At 41.1% G+C, this 14,129-nt stretch overlaps 1 protein-coding gene across 1 annotated transcript in view; it reads right to left on the reverse strand.

Annotated features, from left to right (window-relative positions):
- Positions 1-683: 683 nt before the first annotated feature.
- Positions 684-14,129, reverse strand: part of LAMA4 (laminin subunit alpha 4) — a 192,251-nt gene continuing 178,805 nt past the window's right edge. Inside the window, exons 35-40 of the mRNA XM_073675872.1 lie at positions 10,417-10,572; positions 5,052-5,211; positions 4,007-4,137; positions 3,823-3,916; positions 963-1,082; positions 684-868 (exon numbers count right to left, since the gene is read on the reverse strand). Coding sequence (XP_073531973.1) covers positions 723-868; positions 963-1,082; positions 3,823-3,916; positions 4,007-4,137; positions 5,052-5,211; positions 10,417-10,572 — 807 coding nt within the window. The 3' untranslated portion in view covers positions 684-722. The remainder of the gene's footprint in view (positions 869-962; positions 1,083-3,822; positions 3,917-4,006; positions 4,138-5,051; positions 5,212-10,416; positions 10,573-14,129) is intronic.

Consider the following 14,129-nt stretch of genomic DNA (forward strand, 5'->3'; position numbering starts at 1 on the left):
TCCTTGCGGAAAAATCCGCAGCATGTCCATTATTTGTGCATTTCTGCATGCGGGTTTGAGGTCCCAATGGACTTGAAAAATGCAAGTCAAATCCGCATGTAAAAACGCGTGTAAAATCCGCAAGCGTTTTTGACTGCCAAGACCATGCAGAAACGCTGCAGAAATTTTCTGCTTCATTTCTGCATTGTGGGCACATGCCCTTAAAAAAAGATTTGTTGTTTTAATGGTTTTTAGAAAACTAAGAAGATGCCACGGCTGGAATTGCTTGACTTTTACTCGAGTGCCCCTTGCACATTGTGACATGATGAATCAACATATCCAGCTGAGTGGCCCATGGCATGCATCTTAGGAAGCCAGAGAAACACTAGAGGGCGATACATGGATGTCTGACAAGGGTTAATAAATAAGCGCGGCTCATGAAATGTTTTCTGTCCCTTACTAGATAGCAGTCCAAGAGGGGAGTTTTTTTTCTTACATGTATTATTACCAGATATAATGCATATTATATTTTTTTGAGGATTCCAAAATGTCTAATAATCTGGTATCACATATTATATGTAGCTCGTACCTAATACCTAGTAGCAGAATTGACATATGCTAGTAATAAGCTATTATACTTTATAGCTTGTGGTATTTTATTAACTTTTATAGCTTTCTTACCAATGAATTGTAGTAAAACAATGTAAAGTAAGAACAAACAATATTTTATTGTACACAGTGACTTAGAATGAAGGACAAGTATTAATGCTGACTGCCCCATTGACAAAGGATGCTTTACTGAAGCTCGCGGGTCTCTTGTCTATCACAAAGTGGCGGATACAGCCATTGAAGGAACTTCTTGTGGTCAGACTTGGTGCAAGCAAAGGATCTAAAGATGTGGGAGAAAATAAAATATCAGGAACTGTCCATGGTAAACCTAAAGTGAGACTTTTTATGTAAAAATTATACTAAAACATGTATACCTGGTACACCTCCAACAAATATAGGCTCTTTGAGATTGACTAGCTTTCTATTCAGAGGTCCGACAACATGGTTTATCTCCGAATCCACATCCAGTTGCACCACATTTCCATCCCTGATAACTGTAAGAATACACGTGGAGATTAGTAATCATTTAAAATTATTATAAATCATACATTTATATAAATTATGGTACATTTTATGAATATGTTTTTGAAATATAAATAATTTTACTGGAAGCAGAAAATCTGAATGAAAGACACATTGGATAATAGGTATCAGTTACATGGGATTAAAGTGTCCTCTTCTATGCACACCCTTAACCCCCACATAACCAGCTGTCAAGTGTGTGCATTTCATAGAAGCTGCTATTTGGGGCTCCAGCTCAGGTTAATACTTTACACATCCACCTATCCCTTTATCCGCATGCACTACAGTGTTGGCCAACATTTGGGGAGGTAAGCTAGGGTTATGCTTATGCCACTGTTGGCTATGGGAGCGAGAAATACGAGATGAAACCTTCTCATCCTAAAATCTTGGGTGGTGCATGGAACATGAGTGTACTGGCCGAGACACTTCTGTGAACCGGTCCGTGAAAAAAGGCATGGCTTAGCAAGATCATCCCCATAAGTGGGTGGTTTGAGGTTATTGCCAATTGATCCTAGGGATCAGGCTTAAATGTCCCATATTTTGGATTGAGAATTTTGGTAAGAATAAGTATCAAGAATGGTTCTCATTTATTCTATATGGATTCCCATAATATTTGTTTGCTCCTGGTGTAATTTAGGTGGAGATGCCCTTTAAATGTATCTATTATAGTTTAATGATTTTCAGCTTTTGTGTATGAAAATATATAGGTACAGTACAGACCAAAAGTTTGGACACACCTTCTCATTTAAATATTTTTCTGTATTTTCATGACTTTGAAAATTGTACAGTCACACTGAAGGCATCAAAACTATGAATTAACACATGTGGAATTATATACTTAACAAAAAAGTGTGAAACAACTGAAAATATGTCTTATATTCTAGGTTCTTCAAAGTAGCCACCTTTTGCTTTGATGACTGCTTTGCACACTCTTGGCATTCTCTTGATGAGCTTCAAGAGGTAGTCACTGGAAATGGTCTTCCGATAATCTTGAAGGAGTTCCCAGAGATGCTTAGCACTTGTTGGCCCTTTTGCCTTCACTCTGTGGTCCAGCTCACCCCAAACCATCTCGATTGGGTTTAGGTCTGGTGACTGTGGAGGCCAGGTCATCTGGCGTAGCACCCCATCACTCTCCTTCTTGGTCAAGTAGCCCTTACACAGCCTGGAGGTGTGTTTGGGGTCATTGTCCTGTTGAAAAATAAATGATGGTCCAACTAAACGCAAACCGGATGGAATAGCATGCCGCTGCAAGATGCTGTGGTAGCCATGCTGGTTTAGTATGCCTCCAATTTTGAATAAATCCCCAACAGTGTCACCAGCAAAGCACCCCCACACCATCACACCTCCTCCTCCATGCTTCACAGTGGGAACCAGGTATGTAGAGTCCATCCGTTCACCTTTTCTGCGTCGCACAAAGACACGGTGGTTGGAACCAAAGATCTCAAATTTGGACTCATCAGACCAAAGCACAGATTTCCTCTGGTCTAATGTCCATTCCTTGTGTTCTTTAGCAAAAACAAGTCTCTTCTGCTTGTTGCCTGTCCTTAGCAGTGGTTTCCTAGCAGCTATTTTACCATGAAGGCCTGCTGCACAAAGTCTCCTCTTAATAGTTGTTGTAGAGATGTGTCTGCTGCTAGAACTCTGTGTGGCATTGACCTGGTCTCTAATCTGAGCTGCTGTTAACCTGCGATTTCTGAGTCTGGTGACTTGGATAAACTTACCCTCAGAAGCAGAGGTGACTCTTGGTCTTCCTTTCCTAGGGCGGTCCTCATGTGAGCCAGTTTCTTTGTAGCGCTTGATGGTTTTTGAAACTGCACTTTTTTTTCCCATTTTTTCGGACTGACTGACCTTCATTTCTTAAAGTAATTATGGCCACTCGTTTTTCTTTACTTAGCTGCTTTTTTCTTGCCATAATACAAATTCTAACAGTCTATTCAGTAGGACTATCAGCGGTATATCCACCTGACTTCTGCACAACACAACTGATGGTCCCAACCCCATTTATAACGCAAGAAATCCCACTTATTAAACCTGACAGGGCACACCTGTGAAGTGAAAACCATTTTTGGTGACTACCTCTTGAAGCTCATCAAGAGAATGCCAAGAGTGTGCAAAGCAGTCATCAAAGCAAAAGGTGGCTACTTTGAAGAACCTAGAATATAAGACATATTTTCAGTTGTTTCACACTTTTTTGTTAAGTATATAATTCCACATGTGTTAATTCATAGTTTTGATGCCTTCAGTGTGAATGTACAATTTTCAAAGTCATGAAAATACAGAAAAATCTTTAAATGAGAAGGTGTGTCCAAACTTTTGATCTGTACTGTATATTGATAATGCACACCTAAATTATAATAGTTTTAACATCCTACAGAAAAGCCATTTTTACAGGGTTTCATTATATTAAATAGGTAAATAGAAAACTGCTTGTAAAATCAAGTTACTTTGCAACTTACTTGTTAACAATCTGCTACATTCTCAATAATGGAGGGATTTTTAATTTTGTGTACTGCTTATAGCCTAGGTTACAAACTAACTCCGCAATGCTTACAAGCTCTTTTCTATAGAGCTTGTAAGCACTGCTATGCAGCTGGCTGGATCTGCTCTCAGCATTGGAAAGAGCCAATGGTCCAAATGATCAATTAGGAGCGCACCACCTACCAGCAAGCAGGAAGCTGGTAGTATGGGACAAAAATGTGACATTTTACAAACCTGCAATTCGATGCCACTGTCCATCACAGAGACTCTGCTTCGGAACAACATGCGTAGAAAACTCTTTATTGCCAAACTTCACTTTGACTACAACCTATATTGAAAAATAAGTAATAAAATATATTATCTGACCTGTAAAGCTTGATTATAGCAAGTCACTTTCCGTCGTGTTATATTTCAATACCTGTCCATCCTTCATGTGCAGGTTTAGGTATTCTCCATGCGTATTTTGAATATGGAATAAAATACCAGAGCTGCTCCTTGGACGAACTTCGACTACAAATTCAAATTTTACATCGGTATCGAAGGATTCTTCTACAAAACAAAAAATACCTTACTGTGAGCGAGCATATCCAGGTTATCTCCTATATTTCAGACATCACTAATAAATACTAATTGTTCATCTTTTGAATTTGTTTTTTGGTTCTGCAAAATGTGAATCAATAATGAGGGCAAACACCTCGAAACGTGTCTGCAAATGAAGTATCTAATTTGACTTCTTAAGTCAAGTGGCAAGGTTCCTTAAAGAGTTGATATTAACTTTTAAAGGATTATTATATCCAATAAGTGGCACTACGATTCATGTCCTCTTCCTCTTTGAAGAGACAATCTGCATATTTAATGGCCAAGAGGGAGCATTGCATGGCCTATAAGTCTCCTTTCGCCGGCTTAGCACTCTCCCCAAGAGAAATGTTCTCCCTTACACCCTTTGTCAGAGTAATCTCGCCCAGCTAAATCAGAGCTCCTGCTTTGCACCGAGGAGGGGTAAATATCCAAAAACACATGTCTGCTAACAGAGGCTCTGGTTTGGCTTCTTAGGCATGTGGCAAAGGCCTATGTTGACTTTTAGGATTGCTACTTCCAGTAGGTGGCACTAGAGTTAATTTCCTTTTCCTCTCTGAAGAGACTATTTGCACATCAATCACAAGTCTAATATGTGTCATAATAATATCTGTTTCTAATGGTAGAGCAACTTCTAGTCACTCTACGATGACTAGTCACTCTATGATCTGTCGAGAGAAAGTTATTTTTATGATGTTGTTTTATGCTTTTTTTGCAGTACTAGTGTTCATGCTGCACTGGCTTTGGTGGGATCAGATGTCATTACAGGCTGGTGTGGGCTTTGCTGTATTGCCTCTCATCATTATATGAAAGAAATTCTTTTGTGAAGACATACCAGGCAGGGCCTGAGTGCTGTAGAACAGTGTTTCACTTCATCAGGTCATTACCTAAAATGACATATCCTCCTTCTGCAGAAATATAGGTTCCGGATTCCATAGGGCCTTCAAAACAAGGTGTCACACTAAATGTCTGGGATGGATCAGGTACAGAGTGCCCATTCAGCTGCAGATCTCCAAGGCAGCCATTGAAACTGTACACTGAATCAATCTAAAAGAAAAATCAAACATATGCAATTATATGCAGCTCTAAGCATATAAATGTACACACAGCTTTAAACTGATACCTATCAAAATATTTTCTCCTGAAGTTCTGTTTAATTTTCATTAAAAGCAGTGTGTATATAAATATATATATATACCGTATATTCCGGCGTATAAGACGACTTTTGAAGACTGAAAAATCTTCTGTCTAGTCTGGGGTCGTCTTATACGCCGGTAATGCTTTTGAACTTTCAGAAATTGACATGCGGGGATACTCTGGGGGTGTTAATAAGCTGCCGTGGCCGTATCCCTGCCATGTCGGAGTTAATATAAGGTGGAGGGAGTTAAAATACGGCGGCGGTAGGTCCAGACAGTCAGCGCTTCTGTGCTGAAACTGACACATCGCTGCGTATTCCCAGCTCCGGACACAGCGCAGGGCTTCTGTGCCGACAGCTTTCACTTGTCACAGAAGCGCTGCGCTGTGTCCGGAGCTGGGAAGTTCGCATCGCTTCTGTGACAATATATGAAAAGCCGGCAATTCAGCAGCGGCATAAGCCGGCACCCGACAATTTAGAATAGAAAGAATAGAGCTTCACACATAGATTAGATAGATAGAAACATGTCAGTCACATATATATGAAGTACAGTGACAGTATTGCTTACTGTACTTGTCATTTAGTGTAAAGGATTTATTAAAACAAATAATAGTGTTTTCATGCACCGTCTCTTTAAGAAAGCCGGCCGGCAATTCAGCATCTGTACCCGACAATTTATAACAGACAGAATAGAGCTTCACACATAGATTAGATAGATAGAAACATGTCAGTCACATATATATGAAGTACAGTGACAGTGTTGATTACTGTACTTGTCATTTAGTATTAAAATAAAGGATTTATTATTAAAAAAATTGGCGTGGGGTTCCCCTTAATTTTAGGCTCTAGCGGAGGTTAAGCAGACGACTGGGGCAGATGTTTGAAGCCTGGGAAGGGGGTAATACCCACAGAGCTTCCCAGGCTACTAATATCAGCCCCCAGCTGAATACCTAGTCTTTACTAGCTATTAAAATGGGGAACCCCCCCAAAAAAATGACGTGGGGTCCCCCCTAATTTAATAGCTAGCAAAGGCTAGGCAGACAGCTGGGGGCTGATATTAATAGCCCAGGAAGGGAGCCATGAATATTGGCCCCCTCCCAGGCTAGAAACACCAGCCGTCAGCCGCCCCAGAAATGGCGCATCCATAGGATGCGCCAATTCTGGCACTTAGCCTCGCTCTTCCACGCTGCCCTGGTGCGGTGGCAGGGGGTAATAGGGCTGGGGTTGATGTCAGCTTATAATGCCAGCTGACATCAAGCCCAGGTTAGTAATGGAGAGGCGTCTATAAGACACCCCCATTACTAACCCCATAGTCAAAGTTAAAAAAAACACAAACACCCAGAATAAAGTCCTTTAATTGAAATAAACACACAATTCTTTATTGTTCTAAATTAAACCATACTTACCGTCACGCCCATTCCAGCTGAAGCCAACGATCTCCTGCAATAAAAGAAAAATAATAAAGCAACCTCATCCTTACCTTTCCATGGTTCCCAGGACCGCTCCAGCTCTGCTACATCGAGATGACAGGCTGGACCGCAGCAGAACGCTGCCATCCAGCCTGTCATCCCGCAGACACTGAGAAGGGCAGGCATGCTTGCGCTCCTCAGTGTCTGACTGTGACGGCATCCAGATGAGCCGACAATGAACTCAGCTCACCTCCTGGACGTCCGTCACTGACAGCGTGGGAAACTTCTACTGCGCATGCGGGGAGCAGGAGAATTTTCCCACGCTGTCAGTGACGTGCATGAGGTGAGCCGAGTTCATTGGACATGATCTCGGCTCATCTGGATGCCGTCACAGTCAGACACTGAGGAGCACAAGCATGCCTGCTCTTCTCAGTGTCTGCCGCATGGCAAGCTGAACGGCAGCGTTCTGCTGCGGTCCAGCCTGTCATGTGAATGTAGCAGAGCTGGACCGGTCCTGGGAACCATGGAGAGGTAAGGATGAGGTTGCTTTATTATTTTACTTTTATTGCAGGAGATCGTTGGCTTCAGCTGGAATGGGTGTGATGGTAAGTATGGTTTAATTTAGAACATTAAAAAATTGTGTCTTTATTTCAATTAAAGGACTTTATTCTGGGTGTTGTGTTTTTTTTAATTACTTTACTAGAAATTCATGGCGGTCATGTCTAATATTGGCGTGACCCCATGAATTTCGGGCTTAGGGCCAGCTGATAATGCCAAGCTGGCCCTAACCCCTTTATTACCCAGTGAGCCACCGCACCAGGGCCCTGGATGAGTTGGGTACAGCGCCAGAAGATGGCGCTTCTATGAACGCGCCATTTTCCGGGGTGGCTGCGGACTGCAATTTGCAGCAGGGGGGGCCCAGAAAGCTTGGGCCTCCCTGCGCTGCAGATTCCAGCCCCCAGCTGCCTAGTTGTACCTGGCTGGACACAAAAATAGGGCGAAGCCCCACGTATTTTTTTTTTTTATTATTTCATGAAATAATTAAAAAAAAAAGGGCTTCCCTATATTGTTGTGTCCGGCCAGGTACAAATAGGCAGCTGGTGGTTGGGGGCAGCCCGTTCCTGCCTGCTGTACCTGGCTGGACACAAAAATATGGCGAAGCCCCACGTCAACATTTTTGGGAAAAATTAATTACAAAATTAATAATTTAGGGACTGCATCTTTATTAACCCCTCAATTGTCATTTAGTGTTAAAATAAAGGATTTTTTAAAAAGAAAATTGGCGTGGGATCCACCATCATTATAGTCTCTAGCGGAGGTTAAGCAGACGGCTGGGGCAGATGTTTGAAGTCTGGGAAGGGGGTAATACCCACGGAGCTTCCCAGGCTACTAATATCAGCCCCCAGCTGAATACCTAGCCTTTACTAGCTATTAGAATGGGGGACCCCCCCAAAAAATGACGTGGGGTCCCCCCTATTTTAATATGTTTATGAGTGACAGTTTTCCTGCTATATACCTGCATGTCATAAGAATTTAAATTAAAAAAGGACCATGTTAAATTCAAATCTGTTTTTTTTTAATTTTTACCGGTGTTTGGTATGCGTTGGAAAAGGGGTAGTCTTATACGGTGAATATATCCTAAACTCTATATTTTAACAGGAAAGTAGGGGGGTCGTCTTATACACCAGGTCGTCTTATACGCCGGAATATACGGTATATATATATATATAATCATTTTGTAGGAAAAAAATAAAAATTCTCCCATTCTATATCTGATTTTCTGCCATTTCTATACCCTAGGTGTCTGCACAGATTAATTACGCAATCCCATACATACACGGATGTTCCCTTTATCTAATATCATCAGAAGATCTAAAATAGGAAATATTAGTTTTACTTTATAGATGCAACTTTATGGCTATATTCACACATTGCGTTTTTTCAGCGTTCTTATTCTGCAGCAAAACCTGATCTCTTGGCAGGAAAGAAGCTGTGTCAAAAACGCAAGTTTTAATGCGTTTTTTTGGTGCGCTTTCCAGGATCCCAAAGTTCAGCTTTGCTTCCACCACACAAGCATGAACACAGGTGACCAATGCAAGGCATATGTGAAACCATACATATTAACCAGAATTACAAATGTAACAGTGGGGGGGGGTGAATTGTTCAGGAATAGTTTTTCTAAGACACTGGCAGTGCATAGAGTTTACTAGTATTTATTTTATACTATGGTCTGTCATTAAATTGCTCAGGCATTGTTCAATTTCTCACCTTCCTGGGCCACAGGTATTGTTCAATCTCACACCTAGCTCAGCCAATGTTTACATTTTACACATAACTAATTTAAATAAACTGAAAAAACTGACCAGCACTTCCAAAACAAGAAATACGTGTATACAGGTGCTTAGTTGTATATGGAGGTAGCTGCTCCTAGTAAGCACCTGTACACACCTATTTCTTGTTTCCGAAGTGCTAGTTAGTTTTTTCTGTTTTCATGTATAGGCTTTGACTGAGCACTCCGCCTCTATGCCACAGGTGGTTTTAATTGCAGCAGGATCTTGCTTTCCCACACACAAGCAGACTTTTGTCCCTTACAGAGGAGTTCATATTGACAGGGTCCTGTTATGACGAGAAATGCCTTAACGTGGCTACCAAGTACACATGAATTGGCCAATTTATGCGCTAAGTTTTTTCATTTATTTCAATTTTCTAGAGCAGTAATGCTTTTCAAATTTCTTATATTTCATGTTCACATACAAGTTGCATATTGCTACTTCGTTTGTTAGTAATTTAATTAAACTGTCTTAATCCAAACTGCCATCTCAGGTGACCAAGAAAAGATGGTAAAATCACAAAAATAAGTGAGTTTTACATAATGAGTTTCACATAAATGAGTTTCACGTAATGCTGTACTTTTTTTTCACTTAAAACGCAGCAAAACCTGATAGCTATGTACACACTAGGCGTTTTTCAGCGTTTTTTCACCACCCATTACTTTCAATGGGTGAAAAACACTGAAACAATGCAGAAAAAAAGAAGAGGAGACATGCTCTACTGTGCAAAAAAAACATGCAAAGCGCAAAATACTGATAAAAAAAAAACAAGGTGTGTGCATGAGATTTCTGGAATCTCATAGACTTTGCTGGTACTGTAAAATGCAGCTGAAGATTTGCATTTTTTCAGCGTTTTTTTTATGCAATGTGCGAACATAGCCTATGACTTTACTTTTTATGACTGGACAGATAATGACAACTTTGATCAGGCCATAAAAGTAATACAATCAAAATGAAGAAAGCTAGAAGAACCAAAGCTCTCTCAGTAAAAGGCCCCCGTAAGACGAAAGTTATCACCTATACCCTGGATAGGTTATAACTGTTAGATCAGTGTGGGTACCACTGCTGGGAACCCCACCTATCACCACAACTGGGAAAGTGTGTTCCCAGGCTGCAAGATGGTGGACAGGATGAGTTGACTTGAGCAGCTGATACAATGATAGGTGATCACTGCGTAATGCTCGTCTATCATCATCAGTGCTATAGGCTTGGAGTGGCAATACACATTTATTCCAGCTGCTTTATTAAAATCCTCAAGGACGGGGTCCTAAAGCCAGGGGAAAGTCCCTGATTCTGGTTTTAGGACCCACATTGATCTAAGGGTTATCATATCTTGCTTAGACCATTATACCCCACTAAGGGTGGATATTGAGTGTACCTGTACATTCTTCATAGCTTTCTCAGGAGCTACACCTCCTACGTAAAGCGGTGCCTTCACATTCCAAACAGCATGATCTACAGGAAGTCTTTCTTCAAGCACTCGTAGACCATCGATTATTAGTTTACCCCTATTCATCTCACGGACGCATATTATCTAAGCAAAATAGAGAGTTTATTAGTAAGATGATTTACATACATCAAAATAGTGCATTTTTAGTAAGTTTATCTTGCGTATATCACCTATCCTTTGGATAGAAGATAAGGTGCATGGACACAGCTCCTTTGAGTGAATGGCATATGACAATGGGGTTGTTCTCCCTTTTCCATACAGTGTAATCTTTTATTTTATTTTATGACACTCATTACTTCATTTGATTTTGCTATTCCAATTTCATTTGAAACTTTGAATTGTAGGTTATTCTCCATCACCTACTTGACTCTTTGGAATTACTTTATATAAATGATGAAATGACTGGAATGACAATAATTCCAGTCATTTCATAATTTAAATAAAATAATTCCTCATTTAAAAGTCTCCTCCTAGCCATTGATGCAATACACTTAGGCTATATATTGTATATTGAACCATCAAATTCAGGGGAAAGAAAGATCAGACATATTGGGGTCTTGCTGTGGATTATCCCTCTAACCACATTGAAATAGACGTGTGCTTAGCAAGAATACATGTTTTGAAAGGAGTCAAGATAATACAACGTGTGTGGCTACCTTTAATATTGTCAAAATTGTATTCATTCTAGATCATAAATGTCAAACTCTGGCCCGTGGGCCAAAGCAGGAACCACCACCCCTATCTGGGGCCATTATACTGTATGGAGGACTATGTGGGGCCATTATACTGTATGGAGGGTTATGTGGGGCCCATTATACTGTATGGAGTGCTACAGTACAGACCAAAAGTTTGGAGACACCTTCTCATTTAAAGATTTTTCTGTATTTTCAGGACTATGAAAATTGTACATTCACACTGAAGGCATCAAAACTATGAATTAACACGTGGAATTATATACTTAACAAAAAAGTGTGAAACAACTGAAAATATGTCTTATATTCTAGGTTCTTCAAAGTAGCCACCTTTTGCTTTGATGACTGCTTTTGCACACTCTTGGCATTCTCTTGATGAGCTTCAAGAGGTAGTCACCGGAAATGGTTTTCACTTCACAGGTGTGCCCTGTCAGGTTTAACAAGTGCGATTTCTTGCCTTATAAATGGGGTTGGGACCATCAGTTGTGTTGTGCAGAAGTCGGGTGGATACACAGTTGATAGTCCTACTGAATAGACTGTTAGAATTTGTATTATGGCAAGAAAAAAGCAGCTAAGTAAAGAAAAACGAGTGGCCATCATTACTTTAAGAAATGAAGGTCAGTCAGTCCGAAAAATTGGGCAAACTTTGAAAGTGTCCCCAAGTGCAGTTGCAAAAACCATCAAGCGCTACAAAGAAACTGGCTCACATGAGGACCGGCCCAGGAAAGGAAGACCAAGAGTCACCTCTGCTTCTGAGGATAAGTTTATCCGAGTCGCCTGCCTCAGAAATCACAGGTTAACAGCAGCTCAGATTAGAGACCAGGTCAATGCCACACAGAGTTCTAGCAGCAGACACATCTCTACAACAACTGTTAAGAGGAGACTTTGTGCAGCAGGCCTTCATGGTAAAATAGCTGCTAGGAAACCACTGCTAAGGACAGGCAACAAGCAGAAGAGACTTGTTTGGGCTAAAGAACACAAGGAATGGACATTAGACCAGTGGAAATCTGTGCTTTGGTCTGATGAGTCCAAATTTGAGATCTTTGGTTCCAACCACCGTGTCTTTGTGCGACGCATGAAAGGTGAATGGATGGACTCTACATGCCTGGTTCCCACCGTGAAGCATGGAGGAGGAGGTGTGATGGTGTGGGGGTGCTTTGCTGGTGACACTGTCGGGGATTTATTCAAAATTGAAGGCATACTGAACCAGCATGGCTACCACAGCATCTTGCAACAGCATGCTATTCCATCCGGTTTGCGTTTAGTTGGACCATCATTTATTTTTCAACAGGACAATGACCCCAAACACACCTCCAGGCTGTGTAAGGGCTATTTGACCAAGAGGGAGAGTGATGGGGTGCTATGCCAGATGACCTGGCCTCCACAGTCACCAGACCTGAACCCAATCGAGATGGTTTGGGGTGAGCTGGACCGCAGAGTGAAGGCAAAAGGGCCAACAAGTGCTAAGCATCTCTGGGAACTCCTTCAAAATTGTTGGAAGACCATTACCGGTGACTACCTCTTGAAGCTCATCAAGAGAATGCCAAGAGGGTGCAAAGCAGTCATCAAAGCAAAAGGTGGCTACTTTGAAGAACCTAGAATATAAGACATATTTTCAGTTGTTTCACACTTTTTTGTTAAGTATATAATTCCACATGTGTTAATTCATAGTTTTGATGCCTTCAGTGTGAATGTACAATTTTCAAAGTCATGAAAATACAGAAAAATCTTTAAATGAGAAGGTGTGTCCAAACTTTTGGTCTGTACTGTATATGGGGCCATTATACTGTATGGAGGATTATGTGGGGCCATTATACTGTATGGAGCACTATGTGGGGTCATTCTTCTGTATGGAGGACTATGTGGGGCCCAGTATACTGTATGGAGTACTATATGGGGCCATTATACTGTATGGAGGACTATGTAGGACCCATTATACTGTATGGAGTACTATATGGGGTCATTATTCTGTATGGAGGACTATGTGGGGCCCATTATACTGTATGGAGCACTATGTGGGACCCATTATACTGTATGGAGGATTATGTGGGGCCAATATACTGTATGGAGCACTATGTGGGGTCATTATTCTGTATGGAGGACTATGTGGGGCCATTATACTGTATGGAGGACTATGTGGGGCCCATTATTCTGTATGGAGGACTATGTGGGGCCCATTATTCTGTATGGAGGACTATGTGGGGCCCATTATACTGTATGGAGGACTATGTGGGGTCATTATTCTGTATGGAGGACTATGTGGGGCCCATTATACTGTATGGAGGACTATGTGGGACCCATTATACTGTATGGAGGACTATGTGGGACCCATTATACTGTATGGAGGATTCTGTGGGGCCCATTATACTGTATACTGGATGGCCCGCGACTTTGTCCAAGTTTTTCATTTTGGCCCTCTGTGTGTTTGAGTTGACATCCCTGTTCTAGATGTACTTTCAAAGGATACCTTTTACCCTATTGATGAACATCTAACTCATATAATCCATACTTCCACTATAAGAATCCATATATATACACACACACACGATAGTCAAGAATATTCCACACTTCAGTTATATTAAAACTTCTGTTGTCTTATCAGCGCTTTCCGCACCAGTTTGCTCTCCCCCAGTTGAACTGACGTAACATGTTCAAACCTGCACAGTAGCATTTGTGACTGTTCTGCGAGAAACAATGGCTGCCTCACTTATGATTTGCACAAAAGAAGAGCAGTGTGCAATGATTTGATTTTTGTTTGCTGTGGGTGTGCCAATATTTAAAAGGAATCTGTCAGCAGAATCAACCCTTCTAATCTATATGGACATGTAGGTCATAGAAAGGTGACTGCATTGTTACCTTGATATCTACGATCTGATGTCTTATTCCAGAGAAATCCACATTTTAATTAATACGTAAATGACCTTTTAAGATCTATGGGCCGGATCTCCC

Source organism: Phyllobates terribilis, unplaced genomic scaffold (assembly GCF_046119375.1).
Source record: "Phyllobates terribilis strain yellow unplaced genomic scaffold, ASM4611937v1 Scaffold_3__8_contigs__length_932513732, whole genome shotgun sequence".
Classification (NCBI taxonomy): domain Eukaryota; kingdom Metazoa; phylum Chordata; class Amphibia; order Anura; family Dendrobatidae; genus Phyllobates; species Phyllobates terribilis.